The sequence below is a fragment of the Urocampus carinirostris genome, chromosome 20 (assembly GCF_059441175.1).
Source record: "Urocampus carinirostris isolate Australia breed hairy pipefish chromosome 20, RoL_Ucar_1.0, whole genome shotgun sequence".
Classification (NCBI taxonomy): domain Eukaryota; kingdom Metazoa; phylum Chordata; class Actinopteri; order Syngnathiformes; family Syngnathidae; genus Urocampus; species Urocampus carinirostris.
In genome coordinates, this window is record NC_142368.1 from 25,115,271 (window position 1) to 25,141,513 (window position 26,243).

General features: G+C 39.3%; 2 protein-coding genes across 13 annotated transcripts in view; both read right to left on the minus strand.

Moving 5' to 3' along the window:
- Nucleotides 1–1,438: 1,438 nt before the first annotated feature.
- LOC148346708 (uncharacterized) lies at nucleotides 1,439–13,700 on the minus strand. Of its 2 annotated transcripts, none has more exons than XM_088325319.1 (3): nucleotides 13,416–13,700; nucleotides 10,205–10,633; nucleotides 1,439–3,252 (listed from the first exon to the last, which is right to left on the minus strand). In XM_088325319.1, exons 1-3 carry the CDS (start codon nucleotides 13,534–13,536, stop codon nucleotides 1,976–1,978), a joined length of 1,827 nt encoding a protein of 608 aa, XP_088181445.1. In that variant the 5' UTR covers nucleotides 13,537–13,700; the 3' UTR covers nucleotides 1,439–1,975. The 2 variants fall into 2 exon arrangements, with proteins under 2 accessions (XP_088181445.1, XP_088181446.1); XM_088325320.1 differs by lacking the exon at nucleotides 13,416–13,700 and adding an exon at nucleotides 11,435–11,510.
- Nucleotides 13,701–18,493: 4,793 nt separating this feature from the next.
- Nucleotides 18,494–26,243, minus strand: part of LOC148346709 (uncharacterized) — a 66,415-nt gene continuing 58,665 nt past the window's right edge. For 6 of the 11 annotated variants that reach the window (XM_088325189.1, XM_088325191.1, XM_088325190.1 and 3 more), the window contains 3 exons: nucleotides 25,256–25,681; nucleotides 22,538–22,963; nucleotides 18,494–20,334 (listed from right to left, as the gene is read on the minus strand). In XM_088325189.1, coding sequence (XP_088181315.1) covers nucleotides 18,833–20,334; nucleotides 22,538–22,963; nucleotides 25,256–25,681 — 2,354 coding nt within the window. In that variant the 3' untranslated portion in view covers nucleotides 18,494–18,832. Of the gene's footprint in view, nucleotides 20,335–20,428; nucleotides 20,611–21,505; nucleotides 22,964–25,255; nucleotides 25,682–26,243 lie in introns of those variants that run through there. The other 5 variants (XM_088325196.1, XM_088325197.1, XM_088325198.1 and 2 more) reach the window with 5 other exon arrangements.

The window sequence follows — 26,243 nt, forward strand, 5'->3', positions numbered from 1 at the left end:
TCAACTAATCACCTGAATCATCAAATGAACTCGAAACACCTTGCGAGGGTTTCCTGAGCCTTAAAAACACTCAGCTTGGTTCAGTAAACTAAATCACAAGTATGGGGAAGACTGCTGATCTGACTGCTGTCCAGAGGACCATCATTGATACCCTCCATTAGGAGGGTAAGACACAAAAAGAAATTTCTCAAAGAACAGGCTGTTCACAGAGTGCAGTTTCAAAGCATATCCACAAAAAGTCTGTTGGAAGGGAAAAATGTGGCCGGAAACGACGCACAACCAAGAGAGATGACCGCAGCCTTAACAAAATTGTGAAGAAGAGCCGCTTCCAGAATTTGGGGGAGCTTCAAAGACAGTGGGCTGAAGCTGGAGTCCAGGTATCAAAAGCCACAGTTCACAGACGTGTCAGGGAAATGGGCTACAATAGCCGTATTCCCATGGTCAAGCCACTTCTGAACTCAAGACAACGGAAGAAGCGTCTGACTTGGGCTATGGAGAAGAAGCACTGGACAGTTGCAGAGTGGTCCAAAGTCCTCTTTTCAGACGAAAGCAAGTTTTGCATTTCATTTGGAAGTCAAGGCGCCAGAGTCTGGAGAAAGGCTGGAGAGGAGCAAAATCCAAGTTGCTTGAAATCCAGTGTGAAGTTCCCACAGTCAGCAATGGTTTGGGGAGCCATGTTAGCTGCTGGTGTTGGTCCACTGTGTTTCATCAAGTCCAGAGTAAATGCAACTGTGTACCAAGAGATTTTAGAGCACTACATGCTTCCATCTGCTGAAAAGCTCTATGGAGATGAGGATTTCATTTTCCAGCATGATCTGGCACCTGCCCACAGTGCCAAAACCACCAGTAACTGGTGCACTGACCATGGCATCACTGTCCTTGATTGGCCTGCTAATTCCCCTGACCTGAACCCCATCGAGAATATGTGGGGTATAGTTAAGAAGAAGATGAAAGACACCAGACCTACAAATGCAAATGAGCTGAAGGCCGCTATCGAAGCATCCTGGGCATCAATAACACCTCAGCAATGCCACAGGCTGATTGCCTCCATGCCACACCGGATTGATGCAGTAATCCGTGCAAAAGGATTCCCAACCAAGTACTGAGTGCATCAATGGACATTTTCAAATGTTTGATTTAGTTTTGCTGTTATAAAATTATTTTTTTACTTGGTCTGAGGAAGTATTCTAATATTTTGAGATGGGATTTTTGAGTTTTTTTCAGCTGTAAGCCAAAATCAGCAATATTCAAATAATAAAAGGCTTGAAATAGTTCAGTTGATGTGTAATGAATCCAGAATGTATGACATTTTTGTTTTTTTTAATCGCATTACAGAAAATAAAGAACTTTATCACAATATTCAAATTTTCTGAGACAGTCCTGTATGTACATCAGAAGGTAGACTCTTACATAATCAAAAAAGAAGTACATAATGATGTAATTTTCAAAGGATTTATTTACATACAGCCTTTAAATCAAAACATGCAATCACACATTAACATGCCAGATTGTAACCATTCTCTATTTTTATTCTGTAACTCTCAAGCACATTAATATGACCTTTTTAAAAATCAACTCAATTCAAACAAATGAGAAAGGTCAATTCCAGGGCGGGATTCACAAATGCACAAGAAGATTGCATCAAGCTTTATTTATCATTGCTAATCTCCCCAACACATGTATGAATCTCAGCACCAGACCCACTAATTCTGCCACACAATGAACAGGAAAAAGCTTTCTTACCAGTGTGTTTACTTTTAAGGCCCCGTTGTGAGCAAATTTTGGCCAGAACAAGGGCAAGCACATAGTTTATTGCCAGTGTGTGTTCTAGTGTATACTTTTAAGGCTCCTTTGCAACAAATATGTGGCCACAAAGAGAACAGGCTAGTGGTTTCTCACCAGTGGGTATTGTTGTAAGATGTTTTAGTCCGTCCTTCTAAACTGACCTTTAACCACAAACAAAGCAAGCCAAAGGTCAATCACCAGTGTGTATTCGAATGTGATGCTTTACATGTTTCTTGAGAGCAAACCTTTTACCACAAAATGAGCAGGCAAACGGTTTCTCACCAGTGTGGGTTTGTTCATGAGTTATGAGATTCCCCTGTTGAGCAAATTTCTGACCACAAACAGAGCAGGCAAAGGGTTTCTCACCCGAGTGTGTTCTTATATGTACTTTTAAGGCTCCATTGCGTAGAAACTTTTGTCCGCAAACTGAGCAGGAAAAAGGTTTCTGATCAGTGTGTATTATTGTGTGTTTATTTAGGTAACCCCTGTTGGCAAATTTTTGACCACAAACTGTACAGGCAAATGGTTTCTCACCAGTGTGTACTCTTGTGTGTTTTTTTAGGTGAACCTTCCGAGCAAATGTTTTACCACAAACAGAGCAGACAAAAGGTTCCACACCAGTGTGTATTCTTGTATGTACATTTAAAGTTACTTTGTGAGCAAATGTTTTACCACAATAAGAGCAGGAAAAACGTTTCTCACCAGTGTGTGCTCTTATGTGTGCTTGTAAACCTCCACTTTGAGCAAATCTTTTACCGCATACTGAGCAGGCAAAGGGTTTCTCACCAGTGTGTGTTCTTGTGTGTATTTTCAAGGGTCCCTTACGAGCAAACGTTTTGCCACAGACCGTACAGGCGAATGGTTTCTCACCAGTGTGGACTGTAATGTGATTTTTAAGGTGTCCATTCTGAGAAAATTTCTGACCACAAACAGAGCAGGCAAAGGGTTTTTCACCAGAGTGTGTACTTGTGTGTATTGCCAAAAATTGTTTGCGAGCAAATGTTTTACCACAAACTGAGCAGGCAAAAGACTTTTCACCAGTGTGTACAGTCAAATGGATTTTCATGGAAGACGGTTTTCGAAACGCTTTTCCACAATAAGAACATTTCCAGCGTTTGGCGTCATTGACACCTGTCGGGGCTAAATCGACCTTCTGGGTCTCATCAGTGTTAACAGAGTGCGTCGTGTCGTCATCATCTGACAGTGGAGCTAAATAGCTTTCTGCTAGCGACACTTCACTTTGTTCGTTGTTTTTTGTCTTCATTTGTTGACTCCATCCACCACTTAGAAGCCCCTTTTGTATTTTCTCTTCATTTTGACTTTCATTCCCATTGTTGAAATGGGCATCAGTTACAAGGAACTGTGTGATATCTCCTTCATCTTTAATGTTTTCCTGCAGCTCCTCCACTTTCACGTCGGCCAACCTTGGCTGCTGCCAGCCAGGAGGAAGAAAATTTTCATTGAGATCTGAAGGAAAAAAGATACACTTAAACCCCGCAAAAGAGCGAGTAAAAAATAAATTGTTTTAATTAGCGAAACATTATTTGTTAATCCGTTTCAACCAAGTTTTGTAGACAACAGACATTACCTTAGATTATCAACATTAATTGTTAAAAATAGTTTCTTGGGGAAAAAAAAACTAATTTTCTTTGTTGACTCCACCTATAATGGTGTGGGTCACAATGGACAAAAAGCCCAAATAAGACCAATTTTGGTGAGTTTTGTTTCTCTTCTCTTTGAAGTGTTAAAAGGTTGCTTTGAAGCACTAAGAAAACATTGTTCATTATAACAGTAGCAGGAGAATTTCATTCAAAATTAAGATCTCCTTTTAATATCTGATGCTTCTGTTTATTGTATTTTTATATACTTGACTTGCCTCCTATCTGTGTCAATTTATATTGGGAAGTTATTGTAACTAGGTCGGGTTACTCTTTCTAGTTTCTTGACACTTGGGATGGCTCTGCATTCTTAAAGTTTATTCTTTAAGTAAAGACTGAATATATTTATTTTGGAAAACTAAGTGATCCAAGTGGCAAAGAACCCCAGAAGAAACAATAATAATGCCAGAGCCTGTGTCCAATACAAACAAATATCCGCCTTCAAATTTGTCACCCTTCTGCAGTTAAGACTTGTTAAGACTGTTAAAGTTAACATTGCCCATCATTCTCTTTGTAAATAAACTGCGGGCAAAGTACTTTTATGAAAATGTCACTAAATACTACAAATGATAAGGATGTAAATGTATTTACCTTTAACTAGCTATGTGACGTGGTCACAGTTCTGACTTTGGGAATCGAGTAGTCATTATTCGTCCTCCATTCCATTTTGTATATGCAAAATCTTTGAAATCTACTGATAATATTATAGTTTTGTAAACACTCAAAATAAGGAGAAAATACATCAATGGATTTTGAACTTGCAAGGAGAACAGGGGAGAGCGTAAACCTCAGATAAAACATTCCAACCTATTGTAAAAGCCCTCCCTGGTCTGACAAAAACAGCAACATGATCGGCCGATTGTGACAATGATGTAAATATTGCATAATAATCAAAGCAATGAACAACAGTGAGGTATGATAGTCGAAATATCAGACATCTTATGCAATCACATTCAAGGTTGTCCAATAGTAAAAATATTTTCCCAAAAAACAGTAGTTTGTGCTGCATTTTTATAAATTCAAATCATAAATCATCTGGGATCTCCAACATGGTGCCCACCGGCACCTAGTTGCCTCCTCAGAACAGCTGAGGTGCCCGTGAACCCGTTCTGAAAATAGCTAACCACTGCTGGGTCATTGTGATTTTCTAGTAAGATGATTTTTTTAAGTGGTTGACTGCGTCTATTTAACCCGACTTCCAATAGGAAGGAGCAGGTGCTTGAACACCACCAAATGGCTTTTTATGTATGTGCCTTTAGCATGCCTCTCGATATGACAACGTTCACCCAGATCTCCAAAACTAATCAACGATATTTGTGGCGTAGAATGTTTTTAAATGATCATGTACCGTAAATGCTGCAATAGAGTTATTAAAACTGGATACTTGAAGGTGATAAGTGTTATGTTACAAAATTCAGATTTGAATTATGTCACCGCTATAGGATGAAACTGCCAAAAAACAATATTGTATGATGTGATACTCAAAACTTATAAACAAAATAGATTCCCCCTAGTGATTTAAAATCTAGTATTAGTATTGTCAGATGCCGCTGCTTGTCAATGCAAAGGTACGGTTTGTCTATGAAGAGCGGGATGGAGATATACACCAAAAAACAACGGCGACCAGATGATGAAGGTGCTGTATCTGAGTCAGATCAGGAGGCTTCTCCTGCTACTGGTAACCACTTAAATCAGTACTGTTTCATATGAGGGAGAAAACCCCTACACAAAAAAACAGTCTGGAGATGGATGGGTGCCGATTATGAGTATCAAGAGGTGGCCGATAACCGATATTTGGAGACGATATTGCTGTAAAAGATCAAAGACTGGCGTAAGACATTTTCAGTCATGTGAAAAAAAAAAAATAACATTTGTTATAAATTCAAATGAAATTTTAATAGCTGTCTGAAACCTTCTATAGCAAGTAAGTACATTAGAATTTTAACAAAAATAACATGACCAATCTTTCACTTTAATAAAATAATATTAGGCTAAGCAGCAACTCGTATAAAGGAATAAGATAAATTTAAATACCTCCCTGAAACATTTTGCAATAAATAAAAATGTCAATGCAACCAACATGACTTAAATTGCCTTGGCGGGTGGGGAGAGGAGTGAGTGAGAGTATAACTTGACTTTCAAAGCGAAGTTCTCGCCTGCTACTTTTACACAGTTTAAAATATTTTTTTATTTAATTAATAAAAAGCCAATACCGATATCCGTCAAATCCCCAAATATAACAACCTAGTAATAACATGATACGTTGTCATTTTAGAAATGCATGTCAAACTGGGTGCCCTTTGCATTAACTAGTAAGAAAACGTAGCTCTTACTTTGAAAAAGGTTGGAGACCCCTGTATTTTATGTTATTGAAATATTGACAGGCTGTGCTATATGCATTTTTGGTGTCTGCCAAAAATGTCAGCTGTGTCCCACATTGTCTTCCACACGGACACTCCCTGTACCACATCTTGTGAGTGTTGTCGACAAAGTTTGACTTCTTGACTCAAGTAATCCGAAATAACCTCTCTTTTAAAGAGCCAAGGCGGAAGAGACGGTTCTCTAAATGGAGCCAGGATTCCGATAACTAGTTGCGAGTCTTTAACTTTTCTGCTATACGCGCACATTACGTGTGGTTGTTCGTGTAATCGCCATCTTGTGCACAATACAACTAAAATTAACATCGACATGAGCAAAAAGTACAGGACTTATATTTGTTAGACAAATGTTTGAGCCTGTAAATTGGGGTTGTTCTTTGGTTTCAAAGTACAACAGAACTGAGTATTGAATAAACAAATAAAGGTTTCTATCTAATGCCGGGGTCAGCAATGCGCGGCTTATGAGCCACATGCGGCTCTTTAGCGATGTTGAGTGGCTCGTTGGAGCTTTTCTAATAATGTTTACAGATTGAAAAAAGATTAGCAAGGATTTTTTTTTCTTATAATATGGTTTCTGTAGGAGGACAAACATGAAACAAACACTTTGTTTTCAAATACTGTGAAAATGTGGAGAGTAACTACTTTGCCGCATTTGTCCTATTGCTTGTTTTCCTCTCTCTCGTGTTTCCTGTGTTGGAGGCTTTGGAATTCTCTGAATTGGAAAACATCACAATTGTGTTATTTTTGCTTATTTGGTTAACCTTTTTGTAATTAATTTGAATTGTCATTAAAACTTGAACTCAATTCCATGACTTTAAATTCGGACACAAAACAAGGGCACCATCACAATATAAGTGAACCACTTGCCACAGCCCCAATTTAAAAACAGAAGTCACATTAAACGGGTAGGGATAGAATCCCAGACATGGGACCAAGTCACACATGTGCAAGTCTCAAGTAAGTCTCAAGTCTTCACCTTCAAGTCCCAAGTAAGTCCCAAGTATTTTTTTCTTGGGCAAGTCAAGTCACAAGTCAAGTCCCGAGTCTTAGATTGCCAAGTCCAAGTCAAGTCACAAGTCATAAAAACAGCGACTCGAGTCGACTCGAGTCCAAGTCACTAAGTCTCAAGTCCCCATGTCTGTAGAATCCTGACATAAACACCTTTTAGTAACAAAGTAGCTGTTTTAAATTGAATGATTTATGATTTTTTTCAATATATATTTTAATGACACTTACAGAGATTATTTATGTTTTGTTGCTCAGGTCCAAGTGCGTTGATTTGGTATCTAAAGAAAGAGAAGAGGATGTTGCTGCGTTTTGCCCATGCAGTAAAACTGACTTGTGACATTTGCAGCAGATTATGCATGTTCTATTTTGTTTTGTTTTTTTTCCCCGAAATCCTCAGAAGAATTACATCAAAAATGGCATTTATGTAATGCATTTATTTTTTATCAAAGCATTGAAACATTCTGTAATTCATTAATATTGTAATGAAGATAAACTTTTGGTGGTATCCTTCAAGAAAATGGCTGTGGTGCATCACTGTCCACTGGATGTGCTGCATTCAACTAGATGATAAAGATAGTATGCCAAAATAGCTCATTTAGATACAGGATGTGTTACATTAATTAGTAGGCTCATATAGGTTTTTTTTCCCGGCTCCAGAAAAAATTAGTTTTTTTCGTCAGATCTGGCTCTTTCAATATTCTGGGTTGCTGACTCCTGGTTTAGTGGGTTTTGACTATTGTGGGACCTTTATAGAACGCATTCCCGCGAAAAAAGGATTACTTTGTAGCCATTGTTCAGTATCTGTATGTCTACATTCAACCCTGCCTTATGAACTGGGCAGTGCTCAGATGAGACAGGGTAACAGAAAATACAGAAATATTGTTTGAAAATATTAAAAAGTAGCCAAACCTGCACTGTTCAAGCCAAGTTGAAGCTCATTGTACAAACTGTCTCTTTGTTGACATTTTCGCTCCATCTCTTCTTGATCTCCGCGAAGATCCAAGCCATACTCGATTTTCGTCCTTGTGCACATTTTTTCGCAATATTCAAACACACACTTAAGATCTGCCGGGTATAACAAACGGGTTTCCTTTGCAAGCACGGCTCAATTGAAGTAATACACGTAATAATAAACCAATTATTAACAAGAGAATGGAGGATTAGCAAGAAAATGGTGGCTTTAGCAGAAGTGCCGACGTCACTCCAACAGCATTGTTGATTGGATTGGCGGGAAGAATATTGACCAATCACAGAAAGGACTACTAAACCCTTGCAAGATACTGCTCGTTGTTGGTGCTACCATCGAGGGGACACTTTTAAAAATTGCCACATTGAAAGAATCGACGATACTTAGGGGGAGATTTTTTTGAGCAGACGATTAACTCAAATCAAATATATATTTTAAAACCTTTTGGCATAATTAAAGAAAACTGTAAGTGAAAAATAAAATCGCGAAATGGAAAAACAAACAAAAATAAAACAACAAAAGAACCCACTGTCATTTTTGGCATTTTAGTACGTCATTTATTAACACCTGTACAAGCCCGAATATGCTTGACCCTATTTCATCTTCCCTGCTAAAATCCTGCTTCACTTCTCTGCTTCCCCTAAATTCTGCCCTTAAGCATTCTTCACTTTCCAAGTCAAGTGACTTGACTTTCCACTGGTTCTTTCCCCATCTGCCCTTAAAACCTCCATGGTCTTGTCTGTCCTGAAAAAAAGCCTGGTTTAGACCCCAATAACTTTAACAATATCCGCCCTATCTCTAACCTACCATTCATAGCCAAAATCCTCAGAAAAGTAGTCTCATCCCAACTTCATGCTCATCTCACTACCAACAGTTTATTTGAACCCTTTCAGTTTGGTTTCCCTCCGTGCCACAGTACTGAAACTGCACTTATCAAGATTACAAACAACCTACTCATTGCCGCTGATTCTGGACTACTTTCCCTTCTCGTCATCTTCAACCTTAGCGCTTCCTTTGACACCATTTGCCTTTCCACCCTTCTGAGCAGACTCTCTTCACTTGGTCTATCCTACACCCCCTCCAACGGTTTCACTCGTACCTCTCTAGCTGCACTCAATTCATTCAACTCTAGTCCTTCTCCTCTGACCCCTCTCCAGACTCCTCAGGTGTATAATTTTGCACCCCCACTTTTTCTTTTTTTGTTAAAAACGTTTAATATATCCAATAAAGTGTGTTCCACTTCATGATTGTGTCCCACTTAATGTTGATGCTTCACAAGAAATTACAGTTTTATATATTGATGTTTGAAGTCTGAAATGTGGCAAAAGGTCACAAAGTTCAAGGGGGGCAAATAGTTTCGCAAGCCACTGTATATATATATATATATATATATATATATATATAAATTCAGTGGTAGATGTGATTTATTGTATGTACAATAAATGCAAAAAAGGATTGTGTAAAACTTTAATGATCATTGCTACTCTAACCAATACATTTGTGACACTCAACTCCAGCAGTACTTAAAAACATTTAACCACCATCACAGCAGGCAAAAGCTTTCTAACCATTGTGGACCTGTGCATGTGCTGTAAGGAGAGCTTTTCGAGCAAATTTCTGACCACAAACAAAGCAAGCAAAATGTTGCTCACCAGTGTGTATCTTTGTATGATATTTTAAGTGAGCTTTCTGAGCAAATTTTCTACCACAAACAGAGCATGCAAAAGGTTTCTCACCAGTGTGTGTCTTTGTGTGTAGTGTCAAATATTGTTTACGAGCAAAATATTTACCACAAACAGAGCAGGCAAAGGGTTTATCTTCGCTATGTATTATTGCGTGACTTTTTAGGTGTGCTTTATGAGCAAATGTTTTACCACAAACAGAGCAGGCGAATGGGTTCTCTCCAGTGTGTATCATTGTGTGACTTTTTACATGTGCTTTTTGAGCAAATTTCTTACCACAAACAGAACAAGCGAAGGGTTTCACACCAGTGTGCACTTGTGCATGTGATATGAGGTATACTTGTCGGGAAAATTTCTGACCACAAACAGAGCAAGCAAATGGTTTCTCACCAGTGTGTGTACCTGTGTGTAGGGTCAAATTTTGTTTGCGAGCAAATTTTTTACCACATACAGAGCAGGCGAAGGGTTTCTCTCCAGTGTGTATTATTGTGTGACTTTTAAGGTGTGCTTTATGAGCAAAGGTTTTACCACAAACAGAGCAGGCAAAGCGTTTCTCACCAGTGTGGACTATTATGTGATTTTTAAGGTGTCCATTCTGAGAAAATTTCTGACCACAAACAGAGCAGGCAAAGGGTTTTTCGCCAGAGTGTGTACTTGTGTGTATTGTCAAAAATTGTTTGCGAGCAAATGTTTTACCACAAACTGAGCAGACAAAAGTCTTCTCACCAGTGTGGACCGTCAGATGAATTTTCAAGGAAGACGGTTTTCGAAACGCTTTTCCGCAGTAAGAACATTTCCAGCGTTTGTCGTCATTGACACGTATCAGGGCTAAATCGAATTGTTGGCCCTCATCAGTGTTAAGAGAGTGCGTCGTGTCGTCATCATCTGACAGTGGAGCTAAATAGCTTTCTGCTAGTGACACTTCGCTGTGTTTGTCGTCTTTTTTCTTCATTTGTTGACTGCATCCACCAATTATAAGCTCCTTTTGTATTTTTTCTTCATTTTGACTTTGATCCCTGATGTTGAAATGGGCGTCAGTTACAAGGAACTGTGTGATAGCTCCTTCGTCTTTAATGGTTTCCTGCAGCTCCTCCTCTTTGACATCGGCCAACATTGGCTGCTGCCAGCCAGGAGGAAGATATATTTCATTGAGATCTACAGAACAGAAGACACATATAACCCCCTGTTAAAAAGCGAGTTAGAAATATGTTATTTTAATTGGGGAAAAATGATTTGTTATTCCATTTCAACAAAGTTTTGCAAGAAAAAAAGACATTGTATACATCATAGCAAGAACCTATTGCATGCCTTTGGTAATTGCTCGCTGCGGGCAGAACAGGCACAAAAAGCGTTGACAACAGACAGAACCTGAGATTATCAAAAGCAATTGTTAACAAGACAATGCTTGAAAATAAATCTTTGTTGAATACACCCGTGATGGTGTGAGTCACAATGGACACAAAGTGAGTTTTGCTTCGGTCTCTAAGAAGTGTTAAAAGTTTGCTTTGATGCACAAGTAAAACATTTCTCATGATAACAGATTTTAACATTTTAATCAAATCCGACAATGTCAAAGATTATTTGTTTTTTTTTCCCTACTGGGAAAATCCCTCGACTGGGAAATCTCGGTGATCCCATACCAAGAATCCAGCAGCCATGATTTGATTCTTCATAGTGCTTCACATCAAAGTCGTAGAAGGAATTGGATTATTCTGTTGATCTTGAGTGGACTTATTAACTTATTAACTTTTAATTGAGTGATTTCTGATTTTTGTCAGTATTTATTTTAAACGACACATAGGATATTATTTGTGTTTTGTTGCTCAGGCCCAACAATGGGTGCATTGGGTGCGATTGGTATCAGAAGGAAGATAAGAGGATAATTGTTAGGTTAACCCCAACACTTATAATAAAACATGCACTCAAAGAAGACACAGAGACGTGAGTATGACTTACTTGCAAGGAGAATGAGCGGAGACTGCCCTTTCAATATACCAGACTCACTCTAACTGACAGTCCCCTTTTCCTTGCCTTTTATTAAATTAGGAACGCCCTAGTTTACATGAGGTTTCTTCTGCTAAAGGGAGGGGGAGTGAGAAATAAAAGTTATGACCTGTTTTCACTAACAACATGTTATCGTATCAACACCTGTTTAAACTCACAACAACATGTTATCGTATCAACAATATTAAAACTATTGAACTAGGCGAGAATGGCACACTAAGCAAGAATAGTATGCAACAGTAGAATAACATATTTACAGTTTAAAACCATCAATAATGCTGCGTTTCGCCCATGCAATGACTTGTGACATTTGCACAGAAATCACACTTTAATTGTACTAATTGGACTTTAACTAGTTTGTAAAAGGTTGCTGTTTCATTCTTTAAGAATCCAAGCTGTGTTTTATTGCACATTTTTTTTGTTGCCGAGATATGCGGCTCATTATGGGCGTTTCATTTGTTTTCTTTTCAAAATTCCTCAAAACAAAAATGACATCAAAATTTGGATTTCTTTATTGCATTTCTTTGTTTTACCAAAGCAATGAAACATACTGTAATTCCTTAACATTGTAATGAACTTAAACGTAAGGTAGTATGCTTCAACACAGAAGTCGCGCGGTGTATCATTTTCCACAGGATGTGCTGCATCCAACTGAGTCATAAAGATAGAAGACTAATATAAATACATACAAGATGTGTTGCATTAATTATTTGGTTCATATAAGGCTTTCATTTTTTTCACGGCTCCAGTTTTTTTTGTGTCAGATATGGCTCATTCAAATTCCTGGGTTACTGACTCCTGGTTTAGTGGGTTATGACTATCAAGGTATTGAAAAAAGAAAGATTACGGTACAAGTATTGCCATAGTTCAGTATCCAGTGTTTCCCACCATTGAACGAGACTGTGGTGGCTCGCCAGACTCGTTTGGGACCTCCACAGTCGTGTGTGCTCCAAAGGCACCCCCCACTTTAATTACTTTTGGCTAATTGAAGTTATCTTCTAGGTCAAATCAGAGCTCAGGAACAGACTGTAAGAAGAACACCTTGCTGCCTGCCTGAGAGTCTCCATAAATGGACCAAGTCCTGAAGTGTTTAATTTTGGAAGAGCCATGAAAATTTTCTTTACAAAGCCAAGAAAAAATTAAATGTTCAATGGTGGGGTACAAAGTGTGTCAGTAGTGAGTGAATGAACAATGGACTGAATGAATATGTGAGTTAATTAATGACTTTGTGTCATGGCTTTTTGACTTAAAATTAAATTTAAAATATTCCTGATATGGGCAGCACAGCGACACAGTGGTTAGCGCGTGTGCGGCACAGTTCTGAGGTCATGAGATCGAACCTCCTGTGTGGAGTTTGCATTTTCACCCCGTGCTTTCATGGGTTTCCTCCGGACACTCAGGTTTCCTCCCAAATTCCAAAAACATGCATTTCAGGTTAATTAGACGGTCCAAATTGTCCCTAGGTGTAAATGAGCGAGCGAATTGTCTGTCCATGTGTGCCCTGCGACTGGCTGGAAACCGGTTCAGGGTGTCCCCTGCCCACTGCCCGAAGATAGTTGGGATGGGCTCCAGCACCCCCGCGACCCTTCTCAGGATAAGAGGTGCAGATAATGGATGGATATTCCTGATATGTCTGTGTGTGCTCTTAAGGATGATACCAACCTGTTGTGTTCATATACAGCAATTTATATTACATTCAGTGGTCTCAAAATGCCCTAAAGAGATACACCAGGCTTGAAAATGTACACACACCCTACCCCGAGGGTCAGAGACCTTCCCACCAGTCTCCCAAAATCTTATGGGAAACACAGAGTATCCGTATGTCAACGTTAGACCTTGCCTTATAAAATAGGACAGAGTGCTCAGACGAGACAGTGTGAAAGAAAATACCGAGATATTATTTGAAAATGTTTATAAGTAAACAGAGACAAACCTGCACTGTTCAAGCCAAACTGAAGCTCCTTGTACAAAGTATCGCTTTGTTGACATTGTCGCGTAATCTCTTGATCTCCGCGAAGATCCATGCCATACTCGATTTTCGTCCTCGTGCACATTTTTGGGCCTTAGTCAAACACACACTTGGGATCTGCTGATTTTAACAAACGTGTTTCTTTAGTCAGCGCCGCTCAGTTGAAGAAATACACGTAATAATAAAGCTATTATTATCAAGAAGATGGAGGACTAGCAAGAAAATGGAGGCTTCAGCAGACGCGATGACGCCAATCCATTCGCGTCATTGATTGGAGTAGCAGAAAAATGTTGACCAATTGCGAAGATTATTACTAAACTCTTTCCAAGAACCTTCTTGTTGATGCTGCCATCCTGAGGACAATTTTCAAAATTACCGGTACTTCATTGAAGGATTTCATTTAAAAACATTTTTATTGAACATTGCTAATACAAAAAATAGCATGGAAAAGTCTAAAAACAATACAATAACATTTTCTAGAGAGTGTCAGGTGCTGTGGAAATACAAATGAAGAAAGTAAATAATTAAAATAACTAAGTCCATACACGGGGCAGATTCATGAGTATATTAAAAATCCCTTAGACACTGGGAGTGTTCATCAAACTCAAAAGTTCCACCCTCCAAAAAAAATCACTGACAACATTCTGAATAACAGGTTTACACTTTTGATAATTTTTGTATGGATGAACATTTTTTTCTGTACATATGATAAGATTTATTGCATTTTCGTCATTATTGTCCTGTAAAAAGGGTCCAAATATTATCTGATCTCTAGTCAAGTTGGTAGGAACAGTGGAGACGACAGGAGTAAGCCAGAGCTGATTTTTTTGCCAAAATACTTGTATAATTGGACACAAGAATAACATGTTGTCAGTGGTTCTAATCTCAATTTTGCAAAATGAGCAGATCCATCGTTCCATCCATCCATTATCTGCACCGCTTATCCTCAGTAGGGTCGCGGGGGTGCTGGAGCCCATCCCAATTATCTTCGGGCAGTGGGCAGGGGACACCCTGAACTGGTTGCTAGCCAGTCGCAGGGCACACAGGGACATCCAATTCGCTAGCTCATTCACACCTAGGGACAATTTGGACCGGCTAATTAACCTGACATGCATGTTTTTGGAATGTGGGAGGATACCGGAGTGCCCGGGGGAAACCCACGCAAGCACGGGGAGAACACGCAAACTCCACACAGGAGGTTCCATCTCATGACCTCAGAACTGTGCCGCACACGCGGTAACCACTGGGCCGCCGTTGTGCCCAAAATGAGCTAATACTATCTTGAATTTTAAAACGTGCTTTTAATACATTTTTTGACGGATAAATATCATTCATCATTTTAAAGTGTGTTTCTTTAACGTTTAGGGGTTATAGGTAGTTTTAAATATACAGTTCTGATTCTATTTATCACAGTGTGATCAAATTTCATTTTTGTTTGTTTTTCTAGGAAATGTCAATATTGTTAAGCATTGCCTTATGAGGTCATCATTTACTGTCCAGAATTGACACCCCCTGTATAAGATGTTAATGTATTTGTGGGTTATTTGTAGGTGTTTCAGAGTTTCAGCTTTTATAAACATTAATTGCTTTGGAATTGCATTTACCAAATTGTTAAACTCGAATTTGGATGGATTTAAGTCCCATTTGATTTAAAATTATTCACAACTTAATATTCAACTATGACTTGTGGAGATTTTTTTTGCAGCCACTTTTAGCACGGTTAAATAGAACTGTGATGCATGAAAATAATTAACAACCAAGTCAAGTCATTTTTATTTGTATAGCCCTTAATCACAAAGAGTCTCAAAGGGCTTCACAGGTTATTACATAGACATTTTTTTTCATATTATTATTACACCATCCCCTGATCTGGAACCAACATGAGGGCAAGGAAAAACTCAAAAAACCTCAACATGAGGAAACTGAAGAAACCTTGAAAAGGGACCGCACATGGTGTATCCCCCTTCCAGGATTACCAGACAGCAAAGGATGTTGCAATCACAAATAATACAGAGATATTGTCCACGAAAAGTATAGGTTATTCATATGCTATAGCGTAGAAGTGAGTCTTAAGCTTAGATTTAAACATTTCCACTGAGGTTGCAGATCAGATCTCAGGAGGAAGAGCATTCCACAGCACCGGTGCCCGGATGGAGAACGCTCTCGAACCAGCGGAACACTTCTTGGCTCTTGGGATTACCAGAAGACCGGCGCTCTCAGAACGAAAGCTTCAGACCGGAACATAGAGGGAAATCAGATCTGAACGATATGAGAGAGCAAGTCCATGTATGATTTTGTATAATACTAAGAGAACCTTGAAATCACATCTTAGGCTAACAGGGAGCCAAATCAGGTTAGCCAAAATCGGCGTGATGTGATCGGACTTTTTTGTCCTAGTTAAAAGCATCGCTGCGGCATTTTGTACCAAAAGAACCCCTGCCGCTTTTTGGTGATTTAACACGTATTTTTTTAACATCTGTACACTTACATAATTAAAATAGAACTAAATACTTAATTGATGTCATTGTAATCTTCGTCAATATTACATGATGTGAAAAGTGCTTTACTTGCAAAGAGTACATAATTCAAAAGAACATGTACAAAATATACATCCACATGATGATGCACCAGATTGTAGTCTATTGATACTACATTTTAGATACTATGTCAAATAATTTAAGAAAATGTATATACGTATAAGGCAGCACGGCGGCGCAGTGGTTAGCGCTTGTGCGGCACAGTTCATGTCATGGGAACCTCCTGCGTGGGTTCAAATCCAGCTCCAGACTTCCTGTGCGGAGTTTGTATGTTCTCTCCGTGCTTGCGTGGGTTTCCTCCGGGCACTCCGGTTTCCTCCCACATTTCAAAAACATGCATTTCAGGTGAATCGGCCGGTCCAAATTGTCCCTAGGTGTGAATGAGCGAGTGAGTTGTCTGTCCCTGTGTGCCCTGTGATTGGCTGGCAACCAGTTCAGGGTGTCACCTGCCCACTGCCCGGAGATGGCTGGGATGGGCTCTAGCCCCCCCGCGACCCTAATGAGGATAAGCGGTACGGCTGATGAGATGAGGTATATACGTATACATATATATAATATATATATATATATATATATATATATATATGTGTGTGTGTGTGTGCGTGTGTGTAAATATATGGACACACAATGGAGAAAATAAGTATTTGAACACCCTGCTATTTTACTATTTCTCCCACTTAAAAATCATGGAGGGGTCTGACATTTTCACCGTAGGTGCATGTCCACTGTGAGAGAGATAAACTAAGAAGAAAATTCCAGAAATAACAATGCATGACTTTTTTACAACTTAGTCATTATTTGAAATAAGGTTCTCTGCTGGAGATGTCATTACAAAATGGAAGAAACTAAACATGACAGTCAATCTCAATTAGAGTTGAACCCCATGTAAGATATCATCTTTTGGTGTCTCATTGATTTTAAGAAATGTGAGGAATCAGCCCATAACTACACGTCAGGAGTTGGTCAATGACCTGAAAAGACCTGGGACCACCGTTTCCAAGGTTACTGTAGGTAATACATGAAGACGTTATGGTTTGAAATCATGCATGGCACGAAAGGTTCCCCTGCTTAAACCAGGACATGTCAAGGCCCGTCCTAAGTTTGCATATGACCATTTGGATAATACAGAGGAGTGATGGGAGAAAGTTTTGAGGTCAGATGAGCCCAAAATAGAACCTTTTGGTAGAAATTACACTTAGCGTGTTTGGAGGAAGAAGAATGAAGAGTACAAACCCAAGAACACCATCCCTAATGTAAAGCATAGTAGTACTTTGAGGGTGTTTTTCTGCACTTGGAACAGGACACGTGCACCGTATTGAAGAGAGGATGACTGGGGCAGTGCATTGCAGGATTTTTGGGACCAACCTCCTTTCTCAGTCAGCATTTAAAATGGGTCGTGACTGGGTCTTCCAACACGACAACGACCCGAAGCACACAGCCAGGACCAACCAAACCAAGGAGTGGCTCCGTAAGAAGCATATCATTGTTCTAGCATGGCCCAGTCTCCAGACCTGAACTGAATCGAAAATCTTTGGAGGGAGCTCAAACTTCTCAGGAACAGCCCAGAAACCTGACTGATATAGAGATCCTTCAGTGTGCGCAAACCTGGTGAAAAGCTACAGGAAACGTTTGACTTCTGTAATAGCAAAGGCTACAGTAGCAAATATTAAAATTCATTTTCTATGGTGTTCAAATACTTATTTGCAGCCAAATCATACAAATAATTTGGTTAAAAAAAATCATGCATTTTGATTTCTGAAATTTTCTTTTTAGTACATCTGTCCCACAGTAGACATGCATCAACGATGTAAATTTAAGACCCCTCTGTGATTTTTAAGTGGGTAAAATAGCAAAATAGCAGGTTGTTCAAATACTTATTTTCTTCACTGTATATGCCTACGCTCGACTAGGGCTTATTAATCAGTGTCTAGATGAGACTGGGTCGCAGATAATACAGGGATATTGGTTTACAATATTATCAAGTAAACAGGAGACAAAACTGCACGACACAAGCCAACTTGAAGCTCTTGATACAAATTATATATTTGTTGACATTGTTGCTCCATCTACTCTTGATCTCCGCAAAGATCCCTCGTATGCAACGCCTGTTCATCTTCAATTTTCGTCCTTGTGCACATTTTCTTGCGGTATTCAAACACATACTTGAGATCTGCGGAGTATAACAAACATTTTCTTTGCCAGCGCCGCTCAGTTGTAGAAATAAACGTAATAATAAAGCAATTATCATGAAATTGATGCGTTAGAAAAGAGACGCTGACGTAATCACAAATAGGTTACAACGCCATCGTTGACTGGATTACCGGAAAAAAATGTGGGCTGCCATCCAGTGGACAATTCTCGAAATTGCCTATTGAAGGAAGCGAAAATAACCTCATTACAGTTTTGGGGAGCAGACATTAAAAAAATCTAACGCCCTTTGGAACAGTTAAATGCAACTGTAATTGAAGTTGAAAATATTAAAAGACAAAAACAATAAAAGAAACATTCATGGTGATTTAGCACCTTATTTATTAAAAGCTGTACAAGTACATCATTAAAAGCACACACTTATTCGATGCCATTGTTATTATTATCAGAACAAAATAGCGTTAAAACAAGCGCTCTACTTACAAATTGGATATTATTAATATGAACATGTATAAAATATTTCACATGATGACATACCAGAATGTAGTCCCTTACGACATTTTGAATACTTGCTCAGGGAAGAATAATTATATATATATATATATATATGTGTGTGTATGTATATAGACATATGTGTGTGTGTGCGTGTGTTTTATTTTACATCCAGTAAATGCAAAACAAGATTGTTTTAAAGCTTTAATGATCATTGCTACTTTTACCGATACATTTGTGACACTCAGCTCCAGCCTTACTTGAACACATTTCCCCACAAACCGGACAATCAGAAGCCTTTTCGCCAGTGTGGACTTGTGCATGTTCTAATAGGAGTCCTTGTCGGGCAAAATGTTTCACACCAATGTGTGTAGTTGTGTGTACTGTCAATTGTTGTTTGACGGCAAATGTTTTACCACAAACAGAGCAGGCAATGGGTTTTTCACTGGTGTGTGTTCTTGTGTGATATTTTAGGTGTGTATTCTGAGCAAATCTTCTACCACAAACAGAGCAAGCAAAAGGTTTCTCACCAGTGTGTGTTCGTGTGTGATCATTTAGGTGTGTTTTGCGAGCAAATGTTTTACCACAAACAGAGCAGGCAAACGGTTCCCCTCCAGTGTGGATTATTGTGTGACCTTTTAAATGTGCTTTCTGAGCAAATGTTTCACCACAAACAGAGCAGGCAAAGGGTTTCTTTCCAGTGTGGACTTGTGCATGTAATACGAGGTGTCCTCGTCGGGCAAATTTCTGATCACAAACAGAGCAAGCAAAAGGTTTCTTACCAGTGTGTGTAATTGCGTGTAGGGTCAAGTGTTGTATGCGAGCAAATTCTTTACCACAAACAGAGCAGGAAAATGTTTTTTCTCCAGTGTGAATTATTGTGTGACTCTTAAGGTGTGCTAACTTAGAAAATGTTTTGTCACAAATAGAGCAAGCAAAATGTTTCTCACCAATGTGTGTACTTGTGTGTACTGTCAAGAATTGTTTGACAGCAAATTCTTTACCACACACAGAGCAGGCAAATGGTTTTTCACCAGTGTGCGTTTTTGTGTGTTTTTTTAGGGTTGCTTTTCGCGCAAATGTTTCACTACAAACAGAGCAGGCAAATTGTTTCTCACCAGTGTGTATTATTGTGTGTCTTTTTAGGTGTGATTTTCGAGTAAATTTTTCACCACAAACAGAGCAGGCAAAGGGTTTCTCTCCAGTGTGGATTCTGGTGTGGAGTTCTAGGTGATCTTTGCGAGAAAATTTCTGACCACAAACAGAGCAGGCAAAAGGTTTCTCACCTGTGTGGACATGCAGATGGCGTTTCAAGTAAGACAGGGTTTGAAAAGCTTTTCTGCAGTGAGAACATTTCCAACATTTGGCATCAGTGTCACGTGCAGGGGCTTTATCGGACTGTTGGTCGTCTTCAGAATGAGACGTTTCGTCATCATCTGACAGTGGAGCCAAATTGCTGTCTGCTAGCGACCCTTCACCTTGATCGTCTTCATTTTTTGTTTCTCTTTGTTGATCCCACACACCGCTCGAAACCTGCTTTAGTATCTTCCCTTCATTTTTACTTTCTTCTGTGTTCAAATGGGAGTCGGCAACAAAGTACTCTGTGATAACTCCTTCGTCTTTAATGTGTTCCTGCAGCTCCTCCTCTTTGACGTCGGCCAACATTGGCTGCTGACAACCAGGAGGAAGATTATTTTCACTGACGTCTGCGGGATTGGAGAGACACAGTTTTGTAAAAACTAAAACTAGCTACCATATTTAACATAATGTGTTTTCACCACTGGAAATTGCTCTCCTTGCCTTGATTGACAGTGTTATTTTGTCTTTATACCATTGGAAGTCATCATCCGTGAGATCCACTGATACCTCTGCTCGTAGCTTGAATTGCTCATGCAACAAGCCAATTTTCCACATATGAAATAATGAAAAACTAATTGGCCCGTTCCTGACCTTCCAAATGTGTCCAAGTGAATGATAAATACCTATAAAACACATCTTCCTGATCACTAAAACTCATTAAAATCGTAATTAAACATGAAAAATATATAATTAAAATGAATGAAATTACATATTTGCAATAAAATGTGAATTTAGTATTAGCACTTACTATGAAGGCAGTTGCACCAGTAAAGGCTTATCATGTTAAGAAAAAAGGATTTCTTTAAAAATACAATACTTGTGAGTGGAGAAATTTGTATTCATTTTACATAACATGAGCCTCACAGGAAGGGAACCAAAATAATTTTCTGTTATCTTGCTACATAGGTGCCAAAAATGTTACTCGAAGGCTTAGTGAAAAACAGAACAAAACAATTAATACTGTTTGGTCACTGAGTCTCCATAGTTGGTATAAATCTTTGTGCTTTTTAGCGCATGTTTTAGTTGCACGACACAATGCAGCGAAATATACTCAAATAAAACAAAATGTCCCTTTAAATCAAATAAAATCTATTTGAGCCCTATTCATGCAATGAAATACAACTGAAATTGCTGTGTAAAACATCAGATAACACAAACTATAGAACCCCCTCGTTTCCCCTCCCAATATTCTAGACATAATTACACAAAGATTGGGATGGAAAAGCATAGCAAGGCACAGATACACCATGTGAGGAGAGAGAATTTAGGGAAGTTCATTCGCAGTAATAAAAACGGCAGCGGCTGGCCGACAAAGGAAGTTTGAAGCCTTACTCCCATCAGCCAGCCAACCCACCTTCTCAGGCGCCTAGCAAGAGTACAATAATTTAAAAGAAAACTGTCAATGTTTCAAAAGAGCTACTAAATTCTATTTGACAATTAACCATTTTAGAAATGCTGACACCCACTGTATTTGTCTTAATTTACGTTATTTTTCTTTTGCATGCATACCATGGAGAAAGAGCAATTCGTAGAGCTGTTCTTTATTCAAAAGATAATTAGGGCACACATTTATATTTTCTCACATAGCAAGTATATTTAAATTCATTATAATGCGTCATTTACTTAACACATCTTCATTTACAAAAATTAAATGGAAAATAGCATACATTTATTTGTGATTCAACATGTCATTTCTTAAAATCTGTACGTGTACACAACTGAAATAGAAGTATTTGAGGTCATTGTAGTCATCTTCAAAATTACAGTGAAAAACAAACACATTGTTTACAAATAGTATATAATTAGAAAGGGCATGTATAAAGTATGTATTCACATGATAACATGCCAGATTGTAGCCCGGTAATGTGACAATGTGTATAGTCATATCCAGTGGTAGATGTAATTTAATGTACGTACAGTAACTGCAAAACTAAATTGTGCTGAGTTTTAAGAAGAATTGCTACTCCCACCAACACATTTGGAACTCTCAGCTCAAGCCTTATTTTAGATTTGTTTTCCCATAGAATGAGAAGGAGAAAGCTTTCTCACAATGTGGACTATTGCACATGCTTTGAGGTATCCTTGACGCGCAATTTTATGACCGGAAACAGAACAAGCAAAAGGTTTTTCATCTGTGTGTATGTGTGTGTCTTGTCAAAAATTGTTTGACAGCGAATTCCTTACCACAAACAGAGCAGGCAAAAGGTTTCTCACCTGTGTGTATTAATGTGTGATCTTTTAGCTGTTCTGTCCTACCAAATGTTTTACCACAAACAGAGCAAGCAAAAGGTTTCTCACCAGTGTGTATTATTGTGTGTCTTTTGAGGGTTGCTTTTCGAGCAAATGTTACTCTACAAACAGAGCAGGCAAATGGTTTCTCACTAGAGTGTACTATTGCGTGTGTTTTTAGGTGTGATTTTCGATTAAATCTTTCCCCACAAACAGAGCAGGCAAAGGGTTTCTCACCAGTATGGATTCTACTGTGAAGTTCTAGGTGATATTTGCGAGCAAATTTCTTACCACAAATAGAGCAGATAAAGTGTTTCTCACCTGTGTGGACATGCAGATGACGTTTCAAGGAAGAGGGGAATTGAAAAGCTTTTTCACAGTGAGAACATTTCCAGCGTTTGCTGTCAGTGTTATGTGTCGGTACTTTTTCAGGCGGTTGGTCTTCTTCAGAATGAGACATTTCCTCATCTTCTGATATCGGTACTGACGGGTTGGCTACTCGCGACCCTTCAATTTTCTCATCATCCTTTTCTTTCTCCTTGATTTGTTGACTCCAGACGCCACTTAGCGGCTGCTTTTGTATTTTCTTTTCATTTTGACTTCCTTTTTCTGTGTTCAAATGGGAGTCAGTAACAAGGAACTCTGTGATATCTCCTTCATCTTTAATGGGTTCCTGCAGCTCCTCCTCTTTAACGCTGGCCAACATTGGCTGCTGAAAACCAGGAGGAAGACATTTTTCAGAGATGTCTGCAGGAAGGGAGAAACACACAGTTTTATAAAAACTAAAACTAGCTACCAAATTTAAGCCAACACATTTTACCAATAGAAATTGCCCTCCTTGCTCAAGTCTATACCATTAGAGGTTATCATCCGTGATATACAGTAATACCACTGCTCGTGGCTTGAAGGCCCCCCCCCCCTGATTTCTACAATTCATTATGTGTCCAAACCCCCAATTCCAACTCCTAATAAAGAGCGCCAAGCAGGGAGGCAAAGGGTACCAATGTTGTAAGTCTTAGGTATGACTCAGGCTAGGCTCAAACCTGCGACCCCCCAGTCTCGGGGCAGGCTCGTAGCTTGAATTGCGCATGTAGTCAATTTTCCCCATATGAATTAATTGAAAACTAATTGGGTCATTCCAGACCTCCTGAATTAGTCAAAGTGAAAGATGAAGAGCAATAAAACACATCTAAATTAAACAGTAATTAAACATAAAAAATACAGAAATAAGATAAATGTTAACGAGATAAAATATGAGTTAAGTATGAGCACTTACCATGGAGGCAGTCGCACCTTAAGAAGGTTTACATAAAATGAGGTTTACATAAATTTTTTTTAAAAATGGGCAGCACGGCGGCGCAGTGGTTAACGCATGTGCGGCACAGTTCATTCACGGGAACCTCCTGCGTGGTTTCAAATCTAGCTCCAGACTTCCTGTGCGGAGTTTGTATGTTCTCCCCGTGCTTGCGTGGGTTTTCTCCGGGCACTCCGGTTTCCTCCCACATTCCAAAAACATGCATTTCAGGTGAATTGGCCGGTCCAAGTTGTCCCTAGGTGTGAATGAGAGAGTGAGTTGTCTGTTCCCGTGTGCCCTGTGATTGGCTGGCAACCAGTTCAGGGTGTCCCCTGCCCACTGCCCGGAGATGGCTGGGATGGGCTCCAGCCCCCCGCGACCCTAATAAGGATAAGCAGTACAGCTGATGAGATGAGGGATGAGATGGAATAAAAAAACGTAGAAAAAAAAAATACAATACTTCAGCTCGTACAGAATGCTTCAGAGAGGCTTTTAACTAAGACAAGAACGTTTGATCATATTACCCCGATTTGAGCTAACCTGCATTGGCTCCCTGTTAGCTTAAGATGTGATTTTAAAGTTCTCTTGGTATTATACAAAATCATGCATGGACTTGCTCCCTCATATCATTCAGATTTAATTTCCCCCTATGTTCCGGTCCGGAGCCTTTGCTCTGAAAATGCTGGTCTACTAGTGATCCCAAGAGCCAAGAAGAGATTCGCAGGTTCGAGAGCGTTCTCCATCCGGGCCCCGGTGCTGTGGAATGCTCTTCCCCGTAAGATTCGATCTGCAACCTCAGTGGAAATGTTTAAATCTGAGCTTAAAACACACTTCTATTCTGTAGCATATGAATAACCTATATTTTATGTTGACAATATCAGGGGATGGTGTCATAATTACGATACCAAACTGTATTACAATACCAAACTGTATGTAACATCCTACATGCGGGCATTTCTTCTCTGTTCCTTTATCTTCTTGGCTTTTTTACCTCACTGTGAATATGTGAACCTGGAGTGTCATGCCCAATTTCGTTGTCACAATATGTTAACCCATTTTGTAACAATGACAATAAAGGTATATTCTATCCTATTCTATTCTAATAGTCTGTAATAATACTTTGCAATAGTCTTTGATCTCTGCAGCCCTTTGAGACTCTTTGTGATTAAGGGCTACACAAATAAACGTGACTTGACTTGACGGTCGAGAAATTTGTATTTATTTTACATAACATGAGCCTCACGTGAAGGGAACCAACATAATTTTTAGCTGAGCTTTTCTGGCAAATGTTTTACCACAAACAGAGCAAGCAAAATGTTTCTCACCAGTGTGTATACTTGTGTGCACTGTTAAAGAATGTTTGCAAGCAAATACTTGATCACAGACAGAGCAAGCAAAGGGTTTTTCACCAGTGTGTATTGATGAGTGGTTTTTAGAGTGTGCTGTCTGAGCAAATGTTTTACCACAAACAAAGCAGACAAAAGGTTTCTCACCAGTGTGTGTACCTGTGTGTGTTGTCAAAACTTGTTTGCAAGCAAATTTTTTACAACAGACAGAGCAGGCATAAGGTTTCTCATCGGTGTGGATTGTGGTGTGACGTTCTAGATAATCCTTGCGAGCAAATTTCTGACCACAAACAGAGCAGACAAAATGTCTCTCCCCAGTGTGGGTTATGGTGTGAAGTTCAAGGCGATATTTGCAAGCAAATTTCTGACTACAAACAGAGCAGACAAAGGGTTTCTCACCAGTGTGGACTGTCTGATGTATTTTCAAGGTAGATGGGTCTCGAAACACTTTTCCACAGTGAGAACATTTCCAACGATTGCCGTCATTGTCACAGTTTGGGGCTTTTATGGAACGGTGGTTCTCTTCAGAATGAGATGTTTCATCATCATCAGACAGAGGAGCCAAATAGCTGTCTGCTAGAGACCCTTCACTGTGCTCGTCTTTATTTTCTGTTTTTCTCTGTTGACTTGAGACGCCGACAAGAAGCTGCTTTTGTATTTCCTCTTGGCTTTTATTCTCATCTTCAGTGGTCAAATGGGTTTCAGTCACTGGCCACTCTGAGAAATCTTCTTCATCTTTAGCGAGTTCCTGTTGCTGCTTCTCCTCTTTGACGTCGGCCAACTTTGGCTGCTGCCAACCAGGAGCAAAATGTTTTTCATTGAGTTCTGCGGGACAAAAGACACACAGTTTTGTTAAAATGAGCGCTTGCTTCCGGATTTAACGTGATACATTTTCACGACTAGCACTTGCCCTCCTAGCTCTGGATCGACAGCGTCATTTTGTCTATACCTCTAGAGGTCATCATCCGTGATGTCCAGTGGTACCTCTTCAATCAAGCTTAATTTGTTCCAGCATCTTGCTCGTAGCTTGAATTGCTCGTGTAAGAAACAAACTTTTCCGACATGATTTAATCAAAAACTAATCGACCAGTTACCCACCTCCCAAAAGCGGCAAAGTCAACGATAAATAGCTATAAAACACATATTAACTTAACGTATAAATTCATTTTTAAAATAATTGTTCTTGAGTGCCAAAATGTAAGGAAAGTTTTTTTGGTAATTGTCTCTGGCCCCTTGCCTGCGAGAGGCAATGATGAGAGGTTTAGTAGACTAGTCTCGCTAAACCGATGGCTGGCAAGTTTTTGCAATCAGAAGGGATTTAGGTTTGTGGATAACTGGCCTGCTTTCTGGGGCCGACCTGACCTGCTGAGGAGAGACGGCCTTCACC